General features: G+C 34.5%; 1 protein-coding gene across 1 annotated transcript in view; it reads right to left on the reverse strand.

Moving 5' to 3' along the window:
- LOC149801344 (uncharacterized) overlaps nucleotides 1-23,009 on the reverse strand; it is a 28,382-nt gene that overhangs the window by 1,084 nt on the left and 4,289 nt on the right. Inside the window, exons 2-7 of the mRNA XM_089955395.1 lie at nucleotides 14,267-14,681; nucleotides 10,942-11,149; nucleotides 9,754-10,029; nucleotides 9,107-9,163; nucleotides 2,689-2,748; nucleotides 1-620 (exon numbers count right to left, since the gene is read on the reverse strand). The exon at nucleotides 1-620 is cut by the window's left edge and continues 1,084 nt beyond it. Coding sequence (XP_089811521.1) covers nucleotides 523-620; nucleotides 2,689-2,748; nucleotides 9,107-9,163; nucleotides 9,754-10,029; nucleotides 10,942-11,056 — 606 coding nt within the window. The 5' untranslated portion in view covers nucleotides 11,057-11,149; nucleotides 14,267-14,681 and the 3' untranslated portion in view covers nucleotides 1-522. The remainder of the gene's footprint in view (nucleotides 621-2,688; nucleotides 2,749-9,106; nucleotides 9,164-9,753; nucleotides 10,030-10,941; nucleotides 11,150-14,266; nucleotides 14,682-23,009) is intronic.

Raw genomic sequence — 23,009 nt, forward strand, 5'->3', positions numbered from 1 at the left:
TATTAGTTCCAAATGATGCTACTTAATCAAAAGTAAGTCGACATGTACCAATGCGTACTCAATAACATTTTATATCGGCATCTTTAAACACATTTTAATAGAATTCATTGCAAGAATGTCTCCACACGTCTCTGTCGCAAATCCAGCACACGAGTTAAACTCATTCTTTGTTCACGTAGAATTCCATATATCATTAGAAAATGAGTAATAGTCCTATATTCATACGATAAATTACTAGATCTGTCAATAACTACTATGTCAAACAAACAAACGAGAGCTTTCTCCATGCATTAAAGTGTGAAAAGCCTTATACATCATAAAAAGTTTAAAGCATTCTTCACAGATCTCCAAAAAAATTGAATATTATCACAAATGCTTTAACAGTATATGGTTCTAAATTAATACGCCATTGTCATCACTCCGTGGTGAATGTGAATTGTGCTTGATATGGCCTTCTTGAGATGTGGCACCACCAAAAACCCGTACGATTTATTAATTTGGAATTTTATGAATAATTATGCATCAGTCGCCACCATCATCTCTACTCAGGTATTCATGGTGGTTCTGCCCACTTTTATCACTATTTTGCTGACACTTCTCGATCTGTGCGTTTGCTTTGTCTGAAAAAATATTGATAGATATAAGAATAAGAAGATTTTTTGGGTTTTATTTTTTAGTTTGGAGAAAGCTTAACTTTTTACAATTCTGATTTCATCCTTTGTGATAAAATACATGCTGCATTTAAAGAAATTCATCTATATGAACTCTATGATTCCTTTGTCGAAACTGTTTCTTTTTCTTTTTAGACCGTTTTCTCTGTTGGCATTATGCATATCATTTTAATAATTGTGGGTGTCAATGTATGAACAGTGGGAACATCGACATTTGGCAACAGTAGCACAAGCAGGGGAAACGGCAGTTACGTTGATAATATTGTTATTCCAAACACAGCAAACTGCTATTAGCACTTACACATAATATCATTAATTCTTATTAAACTTTTAATAGAACAAGAGGAACTTCCTCAAGCTAGTTTGCTTTCGTACCAGCAGAGATAGAAAATAAAGTAAGCGAATAACATATGACAGCTCTACTATAAATTAAAATTTAAAAAAACATAATCACCTAATCGAAGGCGCAGGAATCAACCTATTGAACTAACAGTGCTAACTAACGGCGTTGTATACACGTTTTACACGTTGAATTAATAGTGTTAATTAATGGCTTGGTATACACTTTTTGCACGTTGAATTAACAGTGCTATTTAATGGCGAGGTCTACATTTTTTTTGTACGAACACACTGGTATAGGAGGGATACAACAACAAAATGAAAAATCCAACATTTCATGCGCATTAGTTGAACTGTTGAACCAACAGTGTAATTTACTCTCGCAGTATTAGATTTTCACACCATGCCACACGTATACAACAACTCTCAAATAGGAGAAAAGTACATTTTCGAGTATAGTAGCACAACACACAAATACAAACCTATAGGACAGTAAGAATAGTTAATTCGCTTGTACATAAGTAATCTTATATTGCACCTATATAATTTTAAAAAAATTTCTGTGCTCTCATTTGGCATCATAGCAACTGCCTATAGAATTAAAGAAATGAATCAATGCACAAATTACATCAGGTACAATTTTGTTCGGCGACTGTATACAATTAAATATTTTTTTTTTGTTGGCAAAATTGGAAGCGCGGTGTCCGATCTTGTTTGTTGTTATGTTGTACAGTTGGTGCTGTAATTTGTTCATACTCCATAGCAATGAGTAACAAACAGCTGGTTATAGGCAGTGCCCCAAAATTGCCATTACATTATCTTAGCTCTTCTGTTTCTTCTGCTTTTTTCATTTTCCCTGTCTTTTGTGTGGGATCCGCATCTGTTTGTTTTAATGAAAATTTTCCCTGGCCTTTGTTCGAGGTCCTAATCTGCCTGTTTAAATGATTTTCCCCGTCCTTGTTTTAGATATTCATCTGTTTGTTTAAATTGAATTTCCCTGTCATTGTTCGAGATCCTCATCTGTTAAATTCATTTTACTCAATCCGTTGTAAAGTAAAGAGTCTGCTCAAACATGATTCTGTGCGTTGTATTTTTGGGACAATTTGTATGGCTGGTTTATTATCTTTTTAAAGCTTTATTTAAAATAATAACAACTAGTTTCACTAGTTGTGGCCCTGTACTTTTTAATTTGTGACCTTGGGTCTAAATTGTTTAGTGATTGAAACGTGCCTTGCATGATAATTATCTTCAATCAGTTCATAGACTATGATCCATTTGTATGTATGTATGTATGTATGTATGTATGCATGTATGTATGTATGTATGGATGGATGGATGGATGGATGGGTGGATGTATCCATGTATGTATGTATGTATGTATGTATGTATGTCTGTATGCATGTATGTATGTATGTATGCATCTATGTATATAACTCGTGAATATCTTTTTCGAGCGGTCATATCACATTGCTAGTAAAGTGGTGTCTTGCGCTAGAAAGTTTAGATTCTTTACTTTAGCGTTGCCGTATATCTCTGTACGAGTGGGTTGGTGTGAAAATATAATTCACATGTAAATATTAATGTTAATTTAACATTTCGACTACTGAACCAGCCAAACAATGATGGTACTATTTTAAATTTTATATCTATATTATCCACTAAAGTATTAGTTTTTTACCATTGTTGTTGTTCTTGCTGCTGCTGTATTCCTCCAATTCACTGTATGAGTGCTTGATATCTATAATAAAAAGCACCAAAAGGTTCACCATCAATAAACAAATAAAACAAAAATGTCGATAAAATATCAGGTAGTTTTTGGTTTGTTAAAATATTTTTATTAGAGAAAATTGCTAAATATACAATATTGAAACAATGAAAGATAGTGAAAGATGATAATTTTTAGAGTGAATTTTACATTTTGCTATTGCAAAAATTTATTTGGATTAATAATTGTTTTATATTTTCAAAACATTTCAAAAATATTGAAATTAAATTTGAAAATATTACAATATATTTGAATGACCTACAGTCTGAAGTCAACTCTCAGTAGTGCAATATTCAATACAACTAAACAACGCCCAAGCCAAGGATCCAAATGATGACTGTAATACTCAGAGTGACAAAGAAATTGTCAACATTCCTGCGATAGTAGAAGAGATGTAGTAAAAGACAAAACAAACGCCGACTTTGCACTTAACGCTTAACAATAAAGCGATCTTATACGATAAACGGAACAATATTCCTATTCAACTAGCCTGTTTAGTTTTTACTTTGGTACCAATTAAATCTTTGTTATCAAACAGTCCCATCCTTATTTACTGTGGGAAAATAATATAAATTTACAATAATCCATCTCTTCAAGGACCAATGTTAACAGAGGGAAAATCAAAGCATCTTAATGATTTTATGAGTTGCGCGGGCGATACAACTTGAAGAAGATTCGTCAATCCAATTAGTAATATATTCAACATACCACACTAAACCTGTTTACCCCTAGTTGATTTCAGAATTCATCTTCTTTTATCATAATTTATGTAGCATCAGCAAATGTCTTACTGATATTTTATTAAATCATATGTGCGACACAACATTTCAGCAAATTAACAATAGGTAACAATATAAAGTTTCGACGGTGCAGGTAGTAATGACGTCATGAAATAAAGTCCCACGGAAATTTCGTGATAAAAGTAAGCCAATAGTCCGTGTGTCTTTGGAGGACCACCAGAACAATAATTGTTTTGGAGATAACTAATTATTGGCAGCCTTGGAACCAGCTCAGGTCATGAAACAGTGCAGGATTTGTTCATTTTTGCCTAGTAGTTTCTACCAACGTAACTGGGTAAATTGATCGGTTTGCTCTATATGTCATATATTTCATCCAGATTCAATTTTGCTCTGCTCGGTATATAAAATCGACATGTGGGTAAATCACGTGTTTATAATTCGTTCAAATGCTGAGTGACATCTAAACGGCATATATTTCTTGAATGTGAAGGTGAACGCATACATAACCCAACATAAACAGCGTGAACAGTATTGAAATCAACCAGAACAGTATAGATTATATCTTTGATTTCATAGACCGTATGCTTCTTTGGTGTTCGGCTTTCTCTTGCTAAAACTATATGTTTGCAGTATCATTCTGCCGCAACGAAATTTATCTTCAAATGTTATGAAGACAGCAGCTCAAGTTCAAGCGCCAGCTGAAAAAGTGGCACGTTCTGACAGCAAATTCTCGTTATGCATCATCTGCAAAAAAGAAAAAAAAACAGGTGAGGTACACGTGAAAAATCCAGATGCAAATGAAAAAGCATTGAGCTTCACCACAGAAGCGCTCACGCTGGCGATAAAGAAATTCCTGAAATAAGCAAACGCCTTGTTTATACCACTTGCCAGAAAGTGATATCAAGAAGACTACATTAAAGGCAGGAATGTGCAGTTGAGCCAAATAATGATATTAATGCGAATGACTTCCAAGGATACCAGACGATAAGCATGTTCCAGTCACTCATCCTGCAGTGGCCTTTACACATGATTGCTAAAACAGTAATGCTGGTTGTTCTTTCAAACAGTCATCGAGTAACGTGGAATAAGGAATCTCAATGTGAAGATCTGCACATCCATCAACTTTGAAGATGCGATGGAATTGGCATCAAATATCACAAGCGATGCCGGGCAGTGCACGTCACAAATGTTCATCACAGAGAGCAATGAACCCATCACCATCTAAGAAAACAACATCTGATGATTTGGAAGCAGAAGTTGAATTCCTGTCTATCCGAGAGCATGGTGCTTGATCGAAACGTCATTAGCATGTCTAGCATATCTGGGCTCCAGTGTTCAGGAGGTATACATAGGCATCCCATCTGCCAACAATGTGTTGAACCACGAGTGCAGTCGCCAAAAACTAAAACAAGCTCATACAAACTAAAATATCCGATGTAAAAATTCCACACAATAGAATGCGTAAATGAAGAAGAACGTGTAACCGTCAAGAGCACAAGAGATACCGAAATTCAGCTGGTGGAAGAAAGCACTGTAATTAGTGACATGGATATGAAGGTTCTGTTAATTGCGGCTTCTGTGCTGAGAAAAGAAATATGAACAACTACCTGAAAAAATGGATATTTGTTGGTTCACTTACAGATGTTACAGTGGAACATTTACCAAAAGAGATGTACAGCTTCTATCAGTGGGTCCTTCAGCGACCAAACAACTATCCACGGACAAGTAGTCATCACAAGTGAACAAGAAATCCACCTACCTAGCACACCATAGTCATGATGTTCCTGTCCCGGTAGTATGTCGACAATATGAAATCACAGACATGGAACTCAACACGTGAAATTCAGCAACAGTTAGAAGTCGGAGTTGTCATTCGCCAAGCCATTCGTCTCAAGATAATCATCGATATGTTGGATAGGTTTGGAATGTCAGTTAAATACAATATACTCATTAGGGGGCATTATCACATTGCCATAATAGTATTTCAATGAATACTGGTCAATGGTGGCATTTACTTGCCCCCTAATTTCATTCACGTAAGACTCGTCTACTTTGCTATTGACAATGTTGACTTACAGAACACACACATGATGGGGAACGTATCCTTCATGATGGTGCCTGAATTATGCAAGGACACCAACTTTGTAACCAAAACTGGCCAAAAGCTTTGCGTCATCCAACTGAGACCCATTTATGAAGCCCTGGTATCATACAAGCTGCCGCCTTGCCAGGATTCCGTGCCATCCTTAGTTCGGATAATACATGCAGATTTGCGGGGAGGAAAATCTAGCCTTTTGGAAAGATTTCTGACATGCCATTGATGACAGTACAACTTCAAGCCTGAGCACAATCTCCGTGCCTACTTACGATAACTTTGCTACTATCGTGCAGTTTATTTTGAAGGTACTGGCACCTACTTAAAAAACAACTCATATCTCAAAGGTTGAACATTTGAAGTGGTAGCTGTTCACAAATATGTAAGCACAATCGGAAAGGCTACCACTTACCCAATATACACGACGTCAGCCAATTCTCCTGGCTCACTACGAGGCCATTATCTGGAACAATGACACCGTCTCCAGAAGCATATAGATGGAAATTAGATGGTAAAGAATGGGTATCAAACAGCAGGGTTCACCAGTCTGAAACCATATTCAGCTGAACTGACATATGTGGCTCTTCTGATAACGAGGAGTGTGGCATCATGGGACAAGTGAACACAGTGCACGAGGTGGAGGATAAGAGAGAGAGAGAGAGAGAGAGAGAGAGAGAGAGAGAGAGAGAGAATAACGACTTGTCCCTGTTTACTATCTGGTGTACTAGCAAACGTGGGCATTACGTATGTTGTAGCAATACACTCTTAATACTAAACCCGCAGTAAATCTACCTTTTTCAGTAACACTGTAACATCTATCCAAAAAAAAGTGTCGATCGATCTATACATGTAAGAATTTAAATCTATCAATACAGAACGTTTATATGATGAGTGACAACAGTGCGTAGAATAATTACTTACCAGACTGTTACATTTCATAGGCTCAGGCTAACATATAAGTCGTAAGAATGCGATTATTGTTTTGTATGAGTGACAATTTTGTTTTATTTTTCATAAGCATCTGTATTATGGGGTGGTGGTGGTGGTAGTTATCAATGCCTAGAAGATGATCGGCCTTGGTGTTATCGCCTGAATTGAGTGAATAATACAACTATTAAATTAACGGATTGAATATCTGGAGGTTTGAGCAGAGATACAGAATAGAACAACACGAGCCACTGTATAAAATATAACAATTTAATCTATTAGAAAAACAATATAAAATTGTATACGACACTTGAAGGAAACACTTCTACTAGAAAATAATTATCAAAAGTTATTGAAAATGCATTTAGCAGTTACGTTTGTACAGGTATGAAACATTTCATCAAAGAAAAGAATGAGCATTTCGAATTCAATTGTCCAGCATGCCTGCATCACCTGATGACTTTGGTTCCAGCCCCTTATGGGTCATTACCTGCAAGATGGATTTATTTATCCTGCACCTCTCGCGGAGCTATTTCCTATTTAAAATATATAAATATGCAATCTAAATAGCTTGTTGGGTCTTTGCTTCTTGGATAGAAAATCATCTCCTGTCTCGTTAAGTCAGATATTGCCATATCGTGATCAAACAAACAAGAATTGCTAATACGGTTCCAGGTCGCAGCATGGAATACCATTACCATTGTATTTGCCTACATGTACGATATTTTTCCATAGACCTTAACATAGTACAGATAACTTAATACATTTCTCTACAGATCTGATTACCGTTACTAATTGATCAAAAGCATAACCAGCGCTCGCTTCATACAATTAAACCACTGGAGTGTGAGCTATTAATAATTATCTTGAATAATGTCGGAAACATGTACATGTACGGTCGACAATAAAAGCCGCATGGTCCCTACTGTGGCTCCAATGCTAATACACCGATTCGAATGGTAAAAGAATTCACATCTTAGTCAAACAAATCAATTAAGTAATAAATTCAATTTTTTGTCTTGACTACAATATCTGCTAACTCACAGTCCAGTGGTATCAACTACTTACAGACCGATTAATAACAATTCTTAGCACACATGATCCGTTTGACATATAAAATATATAAATATTTGAATTTATCATTCAAACATTATCGCAAGACTTCTATCAAGAAAATAATTAATGAAATTCTATAATACATGAGTCATATAACATTCAAGACAAATTAATCCAAACAATTATCATAAGACTCATAACAAAGAATGTTTTAATAAAACTAAGGTAAATATATTCAAACAATTATCTTCAGACTCATATAAAAGAAAAGGTGTATAAAACTAAAATCCGGTACCTTGCTCTCGTTTCCCTTTTACAGACTCGTCTCTCAAGGTATCCAATACACGTCCCTTGGACATTTTTGTGAGAAAAGTACTTGCTACTTGTTCCTCGGAGTGACTATCGCAACAAGATGGACTAATTTTACGGCATCAGACATTTATAAAACACGAAACTACGAAATTTCACATCGAAACACGCCCCTAATTGTTAATTAGTCAATCAGGATTTAAATTTATGTAACCGCTAAAATTAACACACGCCCATCCAATGTTTTTCATCTTTCCTTAATAAACATAATTTTGCTAAATTTCAACTTGTTACCAATTTTTTAACATTTCAACCGTTTGCACGAACCCAATGCACCTTGTCTTGACCTATTTGCCTGGCACAATTATCACCGGAATGTGGTTAAATATAAATCATGTCCACACCAGACCATTAAAGTACCGTATTCATACCACTGGTCATGGTTTAATTCCGTGTCTAATCGCATACATTAACTTAATATTTTTATGTGTCACAATGACACCTGCACATTACAAGCATCTGCAAAATTCACACTGTTACAAGAACTTATGACTGCAATGTGGTCACTCTGGATGTACTGTTTTCATTTTGCATAAATATTGATATATGTAAGGTAAAACTTGCTCATTTTATGTACTTAACTGTGTTTATTTCTTTTTGACTAAAATGACACTACATACCGATATTGTTTCTATTATTCACAGACACCTTTGCAATTTCGCAGACAATAAACAAGTTTGACAAATGCTTTTATTGATATTTGCTGTCCCCTTAAGACATCAAGACTAGTGGCTTGTTTTCATCACAAAATTCACACGCTTCCTTGACTATTTCGCAAAAAGACGAAATAAACTGTGCTCGCTTCTTTTGCCGGCACAAGGTTTTTTTTAAATCCCCTTAAATATGAACCGCTGCTGAACGTAAGATATTTTGAAATAAATTTATATAGATAACATCCATCGGTAGTAATTCACTTTACGCAATACCCACAGATCCATGTCGTTAACTTTGCTTTTACATCCTAATTGTAACATCTTATTCATAAAAGGTCGCTAATTCTCTAACGCTAACAAACTTATTATCACATATTGATTTTAGAGTGAATGAAAGTTTAGCGAAAATATATTTCCCTGCTAAATTCGCTAATTCATTCCGGATTGTAATATTTTGGGATTTGTTCTTTTTGAAACTTTTCACCTCTAACCTTTCCTGTCTCTGTTTTTCACTCTTTTTGGTGAGCTCCACTTTGCATTTAGCTCTTCTGAAAGGAGAATAAAATCCATTACAAATAATTGATTACGAACCTTTCAGTTGGTTTACTCAAAGAGATCGTGGAAATATAACATATGAAGACATCAGAATATGTAATTTGATTTCACAATGTCGCTCATTTTCTGCCCATGCTCACACAAATCTAATATACGTTCTAACGAATGATAATGAAGCTAAAAATATATGGATACAAATGGAATCTTATCTCTTGAATGCAAAACACAATATATCATCTCCCAGCCCCTTTATATATTTTGTACTAATGGTTAATTTATGAACATTTGCTATTAGTATTGAAATAGAAAATTACAAAACCAATTGTCTCCTCTCTTCCTCTTTCGTCTCGAATAAGTCTGCCCGAGTTTTCAATACTTCAAATTTCTTTTCATGGAATTCATCTTTAAACACAAATGCTTTCCTGACATCTTCACTACTGTGTACTTTTATGACTCCTGTATCCGTGGATTTTGTTTGGCTGCTGAGAATATTTAAATTAAAATGCTAGTCATGAAACGTGTGATAATAAAGGATGCTGACACAGCATTATGCAATGGTACATGTGAACTAAAAGTTGCATACTGTCTTGCTTCTTCTTTATCCACTTTGAGACCTTCTTTCTTCTCTCTTTCTTCCTCTTCCGCCTCGAACCCTTTAACCTGCGTTTTGAACGCTTCGAATTCTTTTCTAGGGACACACCTTTCAACACTATTCCTCTGCTGTCCTTTCGACCCTCTTCATGACCTCTTGTCCTCAGACACTGTTGACCTTGACCGAAGATACTGTTGGTGTAGCTCATTCCGTAACTAAACCAGTCATCTATTGTGTGCTTAGAAATTCCCTGATCCTCTGAAAAATCTGAAGAAAGATAATTCCGTAATGAGTGAACATTTTAGGGACAAAATCTAATAATACCTTTGATTTTGTCCCTAAGGGTTTATGTGGTTTTGTAAACTATATAATTCAGAAATATTGCCTAGATAAGACAATGAATTTGCCCTGATGTCTTCCTCTCTTATTGCAGTGTTCTAATTAACTAGTCTTTGATTTCGAGTTTAATTCTAAACAATCCTTAAGGTTAATTCGGAGATGACGCTTTAGCTCCTGACCTGTCTTCTCAAGTGACTCGATGTTTGATTCTTTCTGTTTTTGTTTGTTTTCTTGTTGTTCGTAATGCTTCACAGAAGCCATACAGCTTTTGATCTATGATGGAGAAAATTCCTTTCTCGTCATATCTAAGAACTATTACGAAACAACTGGGAATAAGACTGAAAGAGATAATTGTAAAACAGATAAATGGAATAGCATGAACGTATCTGTTACACGGAATTATAGATGACGCTGCATTAACCAGAGTAAAACTAAATCTTAGATGGGCAGAAAATGTTATCTTGAAATCACCTTAAAGAATGAATTATCAGTTTTAAAATTTTTCTTTATTAAAACTAATTTCGTTGATGGCGTCTATAACTAATAACGTAAATCTTTTCAAGATCTTCATATACATGACAGTCTTTCCATAAATGGGTTAAATATTTCCTCAGAAGGTCTTTGTGAAATCAGACGTTTACGAAAGGTAAATGAAAAATTATTTGTACCAACTATAGTCATATTTAAGGTACGTGGAAGGATAATTCATTTTGCTTTAAGCAACAATGGTATTTATTTTGAATGCATATCATGTCTAATTCAGAAATAGTTAACACATGCTTGATTATTTTAATCCATAATTGTGCTGATCCTAATTCAGCGTTTACGACTTATATGTACCGTCGATTTCTTTGTAATATTTATTGATGTCTCCATCAATGCGACTTCCGGCCAAAACATAATCTCCCAAAGACACAGTTAGAAGCATCATACTGGATAACCACTCCGGAACCATGGCGTTTAATCCTCACATCACGTGCAACAATACTCCCACACAAGGTCTAAGTGCACGGACAAGTCGCAGTGAAACCAGCTATTAGGATATGTCCTGTAAAAAGAACACGAAAGCAAACAAGAACATACACAATTGACCGATAGGTTAACTCCTGTAACTTTTCTTTTGCCAAACATTTTGTTCAAATTTAAGGTATTGGTCATAATTAATTATAAATCTGATGTATTTTTTAAAACTGCTTCTTGTGCGTCAGCTAAATATAACACACGATAAAGAGTCCACGCGAAAGGCGGATTTCAAATCGTGCTGTGAATGTCTTGGAAGTTGATCTTTGCTTTAGGCGGGTTTCATTAATACTGTGAAAATATATGCATCACGAATTTTTGAGATGGAAAATCCCAATATTTGACTTTTCCTATCTTAAGGTGGAAATTAGCTTCGCTCTTAACAAAACTGAATAACTATTAACAATGCATATAAATCCCTCTCCCCCATTTTTTGCTTCGATATATATTTGACAAGGAGCTCCCAAAGTCATCAAAATATATTCCCCAGCCCATTTTTATTCTTTTGCCAGACTATTAATTAATTACAATGTAAAAAAAAAAATAAATAAATACATAAATAAATAAATATAAAACTTTAACGTTGAAGATAATCGGAAGAACTGTGACATTCAACTTTATATAGGGTGTGGACGAATGTACGGGTGTACGGACAAGCACACTGACGCCAAAGTGATCGTGGTTATTTCTAGTCAAGGCGAGCTACTCGATAAAAGATCAAAGTATAACGTGACCTTCGTATAGACAGACAACCGTTTATACCTGATATTACATAGCTTGTATCTAGAGTTGTCAATACAATACAATAGCACATATTTAGAACGAGCAAGCAAGAAAACAACTAACTTCCTGTACAACCAGGAGTAATGTACGGTGTCCTTAAGTCTGGTATTTTCATAACTAACGTACATCTGGTATGTAAATCAAATTTGAAATGCTATTGACACTTGTCTATAGTACATCATCGAGTTTTTCCATTTCTTCGTTTTCTATGCAGAAGAAATAGACCAGTTTTGTACATTATACACGAATAAAATTTAATCTTATTTCATATTTGCTAAATAAAATATTTGTTTTTAGAAGCTTTGCAATGTCTAAGTGTGGTATTGGATATCATGCAATGCGGCCAAAATTCCGATTTATCTGCACGATCTAATTTTCGTTACAGGTTTATAAGCAGAGACTAGTTTGTGTCAAGAAGCATGAGACGCGTGCCCCCCCCCCCCCCACTACGCAACGGTTCATTTAATTACTCAACAAAAGTTTTCACATCAAATGACATGTACTAATACTGAATTTTGATTCACATAGTTTTGAATACTACACAAATAAGGTTATTACAATTTTATATTTGATTACGACGAGCCCTGATTAAAGAGGAATGATTCAAATTTTAATTCCGTGATGTCCCAAAATGTCGTCCGCAATCCTTACAAGCTATGTTCATGCATTTTTCTACTACAGAGACGCATTTCTAGGACATTCCCTTTTCGAATTCTGCTTTCAGCTATATTATATAAAAATAATTATTGGGACGTTTTCACTGAGCTCAACGACAAGAAGGAAATCCTCAAACATGACTCCACGATAAGATTAACCTCCTAATCAATCGAGGATCTATTCATACAGGTAATTAGCTGTATTGTTACATTTACTTTGTAAGTAGAATTATCTCAAGTGGTATGCAGCCCCACAGTTGCGTACGTGAATGACCGAAGACACAATAAATGGATCGACTATGGTTGACAAAAACGAGAGCATGAGTCCCAAGATGGCATTAACCTCTCGCCTCTGCACAGCAAATGGCAATTAATTATGGCATCGGCAAATTCCAATGAAACGCTGACGGATGTAATTTTCAGATCGAGCACTGCTATTATACATAATTGTGTATGAATTTACATTATTTTGGTATTCGGAAAATATAGAGTAGGACGCTTGTGCTAACTATAAGTATGCAATAAACAAATTCAAACTTTTAAAGCCACTACAGTTTTTGAAGGATAAGGTTATTAATTCATTCTATTTGTGCGAACTACATGTCACGAAATGAATCCATGAAAATTTTAGTATTATTAAGAATAATAGAGCAACATTTGTTCAAATTAACTACAAGAAAGATGTAATGATTGTAATGATGTCTCTTTGACTTTGATAGTCCCAGCATCACCAGTGGTTCTGGGACTAATCGTGCTGACAAGTCAGATCAAACTACAAAATAAGCAGACTCAGATCTGTCGTTGCAACATGCACCGGCAGATCTGGATCTACGCAGTTTTCTCAGAAGTAATCAGTAGAACAAACAACATAGATCCTGATCTGCAGAGCCGAATGCAGCAACAGTAATCAGGATCTTTGTTGCTTGGAGTTGGATCCGAAGGATCCGACTTAAAAGTGCGTAAAGATGGTACATTTACAAGACGTGACAAAACGATGATGTTTTTAATAACGTAATTATTATCAGAAAGAAATTTTAAAAATGTCAAAAATAAATAAGAATTTTACATGTTTTCAATATGTATTGTTTACCAAAATACTTACCATTGGGGTGTAATTGCTTGATAGGAAGGGACGCAACCTTTATGATACAAAAACAGTCTAATATCCTAGATTTTTCCCCGTTAAAAACCTCAGTTGTATAGTGGAAAAAACCATTTGGAATTCCATTCTAGGTGAGCGTATCACATGATGGGAACTATGGGACGAAATCATACGTTACTATATGTATGAAAGCATAAGCATTTATTCATAATAAACTGATATGGTATGCTCAGCAAAGATTATATTTCTTAGTTTGAATATGTTTAATTGTCCTGTTATTTAGTCGATATAGGTTCAAGAAACATATTGTAGGATGCACACTATTTTGCTTCGCATACCATATTGTGTTTTTTTTTAAGATGAGGAAATAACCAATAGCATCCTTCCGAGCTCTTTTTCTGACTAAAGACCGAGATTGCTCCGATTGACTAACTCAGTTATCCCGTTTCCTCTTCGAGTAACAAACCCACTTGCATGTTTGTTGGGGCAAACCACCAAATTAGCACAGGAAATATTAAACACCATGCGTATTTAAATTTTTCCTACCTCTGCAACATTCTTTGGACAATCCATATGGTAGATAATTTAATTGTTATCCGCTTACCTTTTCAAGCACGTAGGCTATAGCGCATCAACATGCATTCAGTCTGATTCCATCGTGGCTCTTAAATTCTTGGAACATCTACCCCTGGCATTGCAGCGTTCATTCTTACTTCAGAAATGTATCGAAAGCAGAACGTATCCTTGTGTAGAATCGTCTTGTATTGTTCACAAAATTACATTCATCTAAATTTTTCACTTTGTATTATTCTTCACCGTCTCTAGTCTAACTTATGGAATGTTTAATAACTGCATATCAGTTCATGAATTATTTTTGTATGTTCTTTGACAGGATGCGCCAGTTCACCTTTTTCAATGTTTATTCTGCCTGGCTGACCTTTCAGATCTCTTGGGATGGTCTTCAAAGTGCTCTATTTCACTCCAACAATCATTCTTTGCTGCTCACCCCTGCTTAGCGTCTGAAATACAAATAGACTTTGTATAATGCAATAAGCTTGGCAAAAGAACTGCTAAAATTATTGGCACAGACAATATCCGATAACGTGACAACATAATCTATTTTTGGTTGATGATTTGACCCTGCTGTGTCCCTGTTTTTGTATTTAAAGTCTCCCTTTCTAAAACATGTCATAAAATTTCATTATTTGTGCAACGCTTGTTTTGACCGAGAAATATCTGATGCGTTGATAGGTGTGACAAATATGTTTTGGGTGATATATTTTTATTTGTAATCTGATAGAAAAGTTTCAATGACAACTTATGTTAAAGACGACTAACGCACACTTTAAAAATACTAATGACAATGTCTGTTAAGGTCGACAACTAGATACTTGGGGAAAAAAATTCCCAGAGCGTAGGTTCCCGTCGATGTTTATATAATTTTTTTATACACATTTGACATGATCGCAAAATAACTATTTGCACATTAAATATCGCAAAATAACTATTTGCATATTTGACATCTTCGAAAAAAATTAGTTGCACATTTGACATCATCGCTAAAAAAAAAACTACTTACACATTTGACAACTTCGCGAAATATCTATTCGAACATTTCATATCTTTGCAAAACAACCAATGCCATAATCGCACAAAATACGTATATATATATATATATATATATATATATATATATATATATATATATATATATATATATATATATATATATATATATATATATATATATATATATATATAGAGAGAGAGAGAGAGAGAGAGAGAGAGAGAGACAGAGACAGAGACAGAGACAGAGAGAGAGAGAGAGAGACAGAGACAGAGACAGACAGACAGAGACAGACAGACAGACAGACGAAGAGACAGAGTTACATTTTATGAAATTGTTTGTTAAAGTAGAATGGTAAGATGTTTCGTTTAATTCTACTGATGAAAATAATTAATAGTCAATATAATCTCATAATTTGTTATAGTTTAACGACGGAAATAAATAACTCAAAGGTTTTAAGACAGGAATCGAAGACTTTAACTTAAATTGGAATGTTTATAAGACAGGTCTTAAGACAGGAATAGAAGACTTTAACTTAAATTGGAATGTTTATAATACAGGTCTTAAGACAGGAATCGAAGACTTTAACTTTAATTGGAATCTTTATAAGACAGGTCTTAAGACAGAAATCAAAGACTTTAACTTAAATTGGAATGTTTATAAGTCAGGTCTTAAGACAGGAATCGAAGACTTTAACTTAAATTGGAATGTTTCTAGGCTATTCATTTGCATGTCAAACTGAGAAGAAAATTATATCTTATTTCAATAATATCCCAACTAATACAATTTAATTTTCTTTGAAAAGAAGAAAATAAATTCTGGACAAGGGATAAAAAATATTTTATTCTGGGAAATATATACATGTGAGATATTTGACGTTAAATTAAAATTAGATACACCAACTTCTTTTAAGACATTCCTAATTCAAAAAGGCTTAAATCTTCGATTTGCAAAGGAAACATAAAAAAATATATATTTTCTTCGACTATCTACTCTTTCTTAACTTAATGTTTAATCTTCACATTTTGTTTCTTTTAAAAACGAAATGCAGCACACATTCATAAATTTGGCTGGTAACTGCCCACCCATGTTTAGTCTTTACCACTTCTCCCAACACCACAGAACAAACAAACAAACAAACAAACAAAAACACCAAAACAAAACAACACAAAACAAATCAAAACAACAACATCAAAAAAGTAGACAAGCAAGCTGAATTTACAGTCAACATCAACAGTCTGGAATGTATTGAATTCTCACTAAGAAAGTCTTCTATAACTGATCAAACTCCTTACTTGTAATGAATCCCCTCAAATCTTTATTCAAGAACACAAAGAATATAAAAATTAAATTTTGATTGTCTCACCTTTGACGAAAATTCCATTATTTTGCAGAATGTTATTTTATGTAAGATTATAAACATCCTCGATGTAGGGTAACTTGTGTGTGTGTGTGTGTGTGTGTGTGTGTGTGTGTAAATATGGAGTCTGACGAATGAAAACTTGATATCCACACGACGAACGTAATCCAAGAGTCGCTATTTCGACACACACCCAGGCCAGCCGGGGTTAGTTGCCTCGGTGAGCCCTTAAAAATGGCAGCTAGAACCGATTTCTGTGCCTAATATTATCGTGTTCAAAATACCTTCAAAACCAACAAAAGCAAAAACAAGTATCTTCGCCGGTTATGAGCAAACAGCGATATCAGTTAGCCGCTTATTCATGTCTTCTCGCTCCAATATTTTTCTGTTGGCGCTGGTGTGAGTCAGACACGGCTACATTGCATAATCGGTAGAAATTTATTATCTTTGGAATACTTCGGAACTTGATACTGTATTATACAGAAAGTTTTGATGTGTTTCCGTTGCGCTCAAACTTCCTCAGCCTGTGCCACATTCGATAAATTCCAAAGTATTCCGTAATAAGTAAATACTCCAGATTTCGTCCTATGGCTGTCTCTTTCTGGCAGCACAACTACTTGTGCATGTAAATAAAGCTGTAACAGTTACATGATAATTTTATTCACCAGGTTTAATAAAAGATTTTGCAATTGTTTTATTCATTTGTTACTTTCCATTTGTACCTTTTAGTGCTCTTTCGACAATATAAGATAGCTCAGTTTAACAACGTGCAATTTTGCCACAAAAACACCGGCCGAATGAGGCGTATATGTAGTATAGAATTTTAGGCGATCGTTATTAGACGTATTAATTTTGTCCGTATTTGAACTAAGTAGCTTGATTTCAAATTAGACACGATTCAGTCTGATTACTAGTTACCAAGAGGAGAATCTGAATGGATCAATGTCTTTTTCATCTCTCCCACTCATTGTCAATTCTGGAAATCAGATACGCAAAATTATATATGGTCGGGAATAACATTTCAAAGAAAACACGTATTGGATTTTTGTGTGTGGGTAAAACCTCATATTTGATTATTTTTTTTACATTTAAAATTTTATACAAAAGGTAAATCTCCAGTGAAGGTAAATGTGGCTAATGCATTGTTGGATCCACCCCACCCCCTACCCAGTCCCGTTCTGCAAGGAACGATGTTAGATAAGGTGGATGGCAGTGGAGTTTTATACAGAAATCTATCATCACCTATTTAATGCAGTTATTGACTAAGAAAATAGCGTGTCTTTCGTACTCATGTAATATTTCATGCCTCTTCTATGCATGTATGTATGTATTATGTATGTATGCACGCTCGCACGCACGCATGCACGTACGTACGTACGTATGTATGTATGGATGTATATATGTATGTATGTGTGTGTATGTATGTATGTATGCATGTATGACACAAATACATACGTAATACAGACATGTTATTTCAAAGTAGATTTAAAACAAATATGATAAATACTTTATTACAATGTCAAGAAGAACAAAAATCTTAGATTTCTGTTTTGATGACGGAAGTATTTAGAAGTGAATACGTTTCATACATTCCTATATTTTATGAATTATCGACATCGTTTTGTTGTGGATGCAGAGAATGCAAACCGATATTTTCATTTATACATCATACAGCTAAAATATATGCATATTATAAAAGACGGTGTCAATACTGACCCTCGTGGCAAACCCAGCCTTCAGGTTCTAATGGATCCGCGTATTGTATGACAGTAATATTCTTATCGAGAACATGTTTACTGTATCAGCTTATTTATCCGCCATCTTTGTCAATAAATTTGACAAATATTAATTGTCAATAGTACTTAGTAATATTACAAATAGTAATGGTCAATAGTGCTTTGTCAACAGTAATTAGGTTGTTTTCCGGCTTCGTGAACAAGACAAGATCGAATTCCGCCTTCTCCTCGCGTGCCGGAAATGAAATTGTTCACACCAATGTAGACTGATCAAGCAACTAGTGTTTTAAATATCATAGATGAAATAAGTGTGATGTTACGGGAAATAAGAAAGTGTCACTGTTCCATTTAATCAGTAGCTTTACGTAGTTGGTTGTTTCACCAGTTCTCAAGCAATAATAAGATCTAATTATCACAGTGATTTCAGCTGATTGACACTAACTCTCCACAATGGCGTAAAAGACTTTGACGTATTTGATATGTCGTACACGAACACACACACACACACACACACACAACGCGCACACACACGCACACACACACACACACACACACACACACACGCGCACACACACAGGTATACAGAGACAGAGCGAAAATAAAAAAGTATTCGAAGAAATTTCCTTTAAATAATGATTCCACACATTTCCCGTGGTCCGTTTCCGTTTCATCGTTTCCTATGCAAGAAAATGGTCTTATTTGACAGCATTTCCACTTTCTACATATTAAATCCTCGCACAGGTGAAAATGACCTGGTGCAATGTCATCAGTCTTTCAAATATTAATTGCAAATATTCTCAGAGTGGAATCTTTATCTAAATATACAATCACGTTGATAACAAACTCTACAAACGGTTGTCAATACTTGTAAGTAATTCAGGTGATATTGTGTATACACACTATTATGAAATTTAAAAACTCAACAAGTGTAAGCGGAAGATCATTCTAAAATATTTATTCAAAGCTCTAATTACAATCGAGGTTGATTCCGACATTTTAGGAAAGCACTGGAGTATTCAAAAGTTGCAATGGAAAATTTAAGTGTTCCTACAACGACTCTGGGTAAATTCTCCAAAACTAGTCTCAAACGTAATGTTAAATTGCCAGACACCATACGCAAATTTTCACTTTCCCCAAAATCACATTTTGTCCCATATGTAATGTTATACTACGCCAACCCACCCCCATTTCTTCAAATCCAGCATTGTTAGGTCTTCAACATTAAACATCTGCAAATACGGTGTATTAACTTTAAAGATGTTGACAGCCAGAGTTGACTTTTCAAATTTTGAAGAATTAGGATGTAAATAAAAATAGAAGGTAAGCTTTAAACGTTTTATTTTTGTTTCCTGTAACCTTTACAAATCAGATGATGTTAAAATGATTGTTACGATTTTATGTATTATGTAATAAAGGTTTACAAATTCCAGATGGTTTTAATGTGTGGTGTTTTTTCATGCTTTCTAATTCAATCGAAGCCAGTCCTTTCAGACAACAGGTCAGTAGGTGGCTGTTTACGTCGTTAAGCATATTTACAGGAACGAGTACAAGCCGGTGCAAGGAATTCTGTGTAATCAATACTGATAAATACAGATTTTAGACAAGAAAATGTAATAAGGTTGACGGTAATTGGTAGAAAGTATTTCCGGTCAAGTCTCTGGAGAAAGGACACGATGTCTACATCTTTAACGTGGTCGAACAAGATATAACAACACGTAAGTACAAGCGTGGGATACCATATAACCGATCCACGTGTGCAGTCTGTATGATATGATCCTAGATACCAGAATCAGACCAGACATAACTATCCTTAAGTACCAATATGGGAAACCTTAAAATTGATTGGCGTGGACATGCTATGAAATCTGAATAACGTTATTCCTAGTAAACAGAAACAAATTTGAATATCACCCCGCCCTCTTTTATTCTCTTCTGTCGATTTAGCGGTTTCTTTGAACTGTGACGACTTTGACCGCCAGTAGAAATTAACTTGATGGATCGTTCATGTAAATATGAAATTAGTCATATTTTTAGCTGGTTTTGTTTGCTGATGCATTTTTTTGTTTATTTTCTCATTCAGTTTATAAAGGTCTTTCTAATATTTATATATGTTACTATGTAACAAAGATATCCTGATTCTTGATGATTGTAATTTAGTTTTGATCGAATCGTGATGGTCAGTTTTAACTAAAGTTTTATCAGGACTCAAATCCTGTGACACTCTAAGCTCTGGAAAGCATACTAGCAAATGATTACACGTATTTGCTATTGACTTGTGAATAACAGAGACGCATAAATACTGACGTTATGTGGGAAAATATAATAAGAGATGACATAAAATTGCTTCAAATCAAGTCAGGTCAACTCTCAAGAGAAAAGTACCGATGCTACTTTCCTAACATAATAAGACAAGATATAACAAGAGAGAAGTATCTGTGTGAGGTACCCTAGTATCGATCGACGCGTGAGTGACATTAATCTCTATCACTTAATACCAAATGAATCAAACGAATTTCCATATGGAATATCGACCCTTTCTATCATCCTCCTCCTCACAATACTCTACAGCTGTTTATTTTCATGACCATAAAACAAGCAGAAATTTAAAATAAAAGAAACTATGGAAATGTTTCATTAACGTATCCTGAAGTTAAAAGTCCGACCTAAATTCCAGCCAGTCAGATTGCTGGACATAGGTTAATAATAAGGTAACTTTAGTTGGTAAAATGTGGGCCACTGAATGAATGAGAAAACCGAAAGGAGTTTTAAAACTATGTTTCATTCAATTTGTGGAAATATGACGGTTACTCTTACTTTTAAAAATAAACTTAAATACAATTGCATTCCAAAGTCCACACGATATGGGTATAATCTTTTAGTCTAAACCGTACATGGTCCATTCTAGTCAATCTTTATCAGAAAACAGGTCAAGAGTAAAGGTCATTCAACAGGATATGAACGAAGTCTTCGATTTCACCAGATCATCCTATCAAATCTTTAATTCTGAAATTAAATTCCAAAAATGTACGGAGTTTTCTTACCTGTTGACCTTACTTCAAGCTGTCAAGCAACGTTACAGTTGTTAAACTTTCGTCTATTACTTTCAATTGTAAGACATTTTATTTTTCAACTTCACATACCTTTCCTTCACGGGTCAAAAAGGTAAGTAAATACAGAAGGGTCAAGAAAATAATTCTGAAATAAAGGAAGCCATTAAACTGCGTGATTTCTGCCATAAACAATATGACAAGGAAGTTAAAAAAAAAAACACTGAACATTTAGTTATAACATTAATTGCCAAAGATAAAACAGTATATTTTATAAGATTACTGAGAATACAAATTACTGAGGCTAAGGAAACTATTTCGTAACTTTATTTCAAGTTCTAAAGATCATGATTCCCCTTCAGAATTAAAAAGCTGTCGTTATCTTATTGCAGAGTCATTACATACTGCACACGATCTAAATTCCCTTTTCACACATTTAACTTCAATACTTGGAGAGCATTCTTCCATAACGCAATTTTTTCACTCATTATTTTTTTTGTAGAGTTGAAAATCCCATCTCATATAGCATTCCAGATCCCTGAAATAAATGTATGTGCACAATTTTTTTTGGATGTAATTTATATACATATTTTAAAGAAACGTGATGACAATAGAGTATCCGGATTAGGTGAAATCTCACCAACAATACTCTGTCAATTTATGTTGCTGTCCCTTCAGTCGCTGGCTTGATCCATACAAGTATTATTACGGGAATGTTTTCAACTTATATGGAATTAACCGAAGCGTTCTCAGTCTGTAAACAAGGTGATATATATCGTCAGCAAACAATTCTTGATATGTATCAATTTTGCCAACCCTATCTAAAATGTTTAAAAAAGCAAACACATCGCCTTTCATCTTCACGGATTTTTAAAGATTTGTCATCTTCTACATAACTCACAGTCAGGTTTTTATGGAGAAGCAGTATCTTAAAACTACTGCTCCAAAGTTGATTTATGCCTGGTGTAGTATCCAATAATGCCGAACAAATAATCGAGGCTATTTACTGAAATTTTCTGACAGCGTTTGATTCACTTGATCATGAAATATTGATGAAAACACTCAAGGCAAACAAAATTAGCGGTAATTTGTGTGCTTGGTTTGATTCTTACCTAACAGAAAGGCAGCAGTGTGTTTCTGTGACTTATGCTACATTTCCTTTACAATACGTCAAAATGTGGAGTCCCTCAAGGCCCTATTCTTGACCCTTTGTTTTTCTACGTTATGTTTAACGATTTGCTATTTTATGTGTAAGACAATGAAAGTAATCTTTTTGCCGGACGTTGAGGTTGTTATACTGCGGTGCAGAACTATTAAATGTTATTAAATACAGAAAAAAACTTCATATCAATAAATTTGTTTAGGTAACGTTCTGAAGTATCCTATATAATATCATTGTTTTAAAGACTGTTCTTCATAATGTACCTGAATAGTTGCTAACAAATTTTGTAATACTTGTATTTTGACATAAGACTTCCAATGAGCACAGCAAAAACTAATAATTAATTGTAACTAACTTTAACTCTTAGTAAAACTTAGGTTGCAGTATTGCAATTACAAACAAATACAACTAACTAATCATCTTTCACTTAGACAAGCAATGAAAAGTTTTTGCAATTTCAAAAACTTTCCTCTAA

This window comes from Sinohyriopsis cumingii, chromosome 4 (genome assembly GCF_028554795.1).
Source record: "Sinohyriopsis cumingii isolate HCF-2022 chromosome 4, ASM2855479v2, whole genome shotgun sequence".
NCBI lineage: Eukaryota > Metazoa > Mollusca > Bivalvia > Unionida > Unionidae > Sinohyriopsis > Sinohyriopsis cumingii.